This window comes from Sinocyclocheilus rhinocerous, unplaced genomic scaffold (assembly GCF_001515625.1).
Source record: "Sinocyclocheilus rhinocerous isolate Xijiao unplaced genomic scaffold, SAMN03320098_v1.1 scaffold2578, whole genome shotgun sequence".
Lineage (NCBI taxonomy): Eukaryota > Metazoa > Chordata > Actinopteri > Cypriniformes > Cyprinidae > Sinocyclocheilus > Sinocyclocheilus rhinocerous.
The window spans coordinates 632,521-634,962 of NW_015643596.1; the positions used below are offsets into that span (position 1 = coordinate 632,521).

At 42.6% G+C, this 2,442-nt stretch overlaps 1 protein-coding gene across 1 annotated transcript; it reads right to left on the reverse strand.

The window, feature by feature from the left end:
* Positions 1 to 552: 552 nt before the first annotated feature.
* On the reverse strand, positions 553 to 2,124 carry LOC107757465 (transmembrane protein 121-like). The gene has a single exon (XM_016574936.1). The coding sequence runs from the start codon at positions 1,765 to 1,767 to the stop codon at positions 781 to 783; it is 987 nt and encodes a 328-aa protein (XP_016430422.1). The 5' UTR covers positions 1,768 to 2,124; the 3' UTR covers positions 553 to 780.
* Between the last annotated feature and the right edge of the window lie 318 nt (positions 2,125 to 2,442).

A 2,442-nucleotide genomic window follows, 5' to 3' on the forward strand; every position in this document is an offset into this window, starting at 1 on the left:
AATTAATGATGTTTATAAACTACTACATTCCAGAGTTAAAGACTTTTTCTGGAAATGAATGGACCCCAGATCCATAGCTGCCTTGTGTCTTCATTTCACAAACATTTGTCATCTCATCAACAACTTTAATCATATTTTTTCACTAAAACTGGGTGTGCACTCTATGAATTTTGCCACCTTTTCGTTGTCAGAGACTCAGTCTTTTTTCATTTTCAAGGCAAAATTTGGGATTAGTGCTGAAAGTGAGAATGGTATGTGGACTGCACTGCAAAAAAAAAAATCTGTATTTTGTCTTAAAACTTGTTTTATTAATTAAATATATTTGCCATTAACCCATTTGCAGATATTGTCCTTTTTAAAGCATAAATCTATGCTTTAAATAATGTTTACATTTCAAACATGAAAAAGTAATTTACCAGTGTGTTAAGATAAATATTCTAAATATAAAAATTCTTTTAAAAAGTATATTTATCTTGTTTTAAGAATGTGTAGATATTTCTACTGGGGAAAAAAAGACAAATACTGAAGAAAATTATTAAGTGGTGCTTAAAATGCCTAATCAGTGCAGTCAAGTCGAGCTAAATGTCTGGCCTATGTGCAGAACGGTCTGGTATGTATCCAGTCATTAACGTCATCATACAGTCTGATAAGAAACGATCTTAAAATAGTAAATCATACAGTGTACACCCGGATTAACATTAGGACAAAAAATCTCAAAGCAGTTCATGTTGTGCATTGTCCAAGTATCCTCAGTACGAACCCTTCTCATTCCCCATCTTGTCATGTTTCCTCAAGTTCGGGTTCTTCTGGAAGTGTGGTGAGATCTTGTATGACTACCTGCGGAGTTGGCATGCTGACGGGCATGGGCATTACGAATGGCACTGCCCCTCGAGAACTTTGTGGCACTGTGTCCCTCTGTAGTTCTGGAGCGAGAGCGGGTGTTGGCGCCTCCTGCAGGTGTCTCCGGTACTGCACAAAGCTGCACATTTTCAGGACAATGGCGAGGACGTTCTTACCCATGAGTATTCCAGACACTCGGATGTCCCTATAAAACACCATATTTCCTCCTCGTATAAAAATTGTAATAAAGTTGATGGCGACCAGACTCAGAATGGGATACAACAACATCTTGTGCGGCACAATGTTCACACCTTGCATGCTAATTTCACTCAATGACACACACGGCAGTATTAGAAGTAGTATGTAGCAGTAGAAAAAAGTAAGGCCCTCCACCCATAGAGGGAGCCCTTTTCTCTGAGGCTCCCATAGGCTGGCCTGAATGTCCAAAATGTCGAGAAGATCCACCACAACCCAGAACAGCCGACTTCTCAACTCCTCCCTCTTCTTGAGCGGACGAACGTATTCCATGTGATCGATGGCTGCCAGCGTAACGTAAAGTCCCGGGACAAACACAGAAAGCAGCACTGTCAAAGCCTTGCAGGTAAGAGCGTCCACTCTCTCGCCTTCTGCCTTGTAGTTCTGGTAAACAAAGTATACCTTGATCTCCAGCACAAAGACATAGAAGAACCAAAGGATCATGGCGTAGCCACGTTTAGCAGTTTGTACCTCAGCACCGACCCATACCGCAATGTACCGCAGCACGATGAGGAAGCACACATCCCCTACCATGACCATGATGCAGACACCCACCTTCCGTGGACCTTGATTCTGCTCCACAAGGTAGGCGTCCAGCAGAGCCATGCTGCTCATGATTAGCACACATGAAAGGCAAACGTGTGGCTTGTTGGAAGGGGGCGGTGGGACCATGTTGATTATGAGGGACAAGATAAAAACGATGGGTTGTTGAATGTTCAATCAAACAGAGTTTTGTAGACCCATACGAGTTGCCTTAAATGTTCATCCCAAAGGCACAGCAGTCCTGGAAACAGTGGTTAATATAAATCTGCTTAATAGCACAGCAACCTGTTCCTCAAAATGAGGCGGGATGGGAGAAAGAGATAATGAGGAAGCAAGGAAAAAATATCAAGAATGAGCCACACTTGCAGTTTCTAAATTCAGCCAGAAGCAAACAACCTAATGCACAGAATGTACTCCTTTGTACCACACAGCAAACCTGATACCGCTGTCAGTCATTAGTCCTCTCGCCTTAACTCACTCCCACAGTTCTCCGTGTGAACGTAGGCAACCTATGCATACTGATCACAGCCGCTTCGGTTTTCATTAATCGTTAATTGCATCATTCACAGCCAGAGTCTTACATATTTCAGTTCTTCCAGTCTGTAAGCACAACCACCGGCTTTTATTTTCCAAAGAAGACTCTCACAGCTTCAAAAGCAAGAGGGGAAGACGAAATAAGCCACATGCTCTCTGAAAGAGTGGGTCAGGAATGATCGGCTGTGATAAATTTCTCATTTTATGCCAGAAGTGAATTCGTTCCCAGCACTACTCCTCAGAGCGCCGCACACGAGACTACAGCTGACA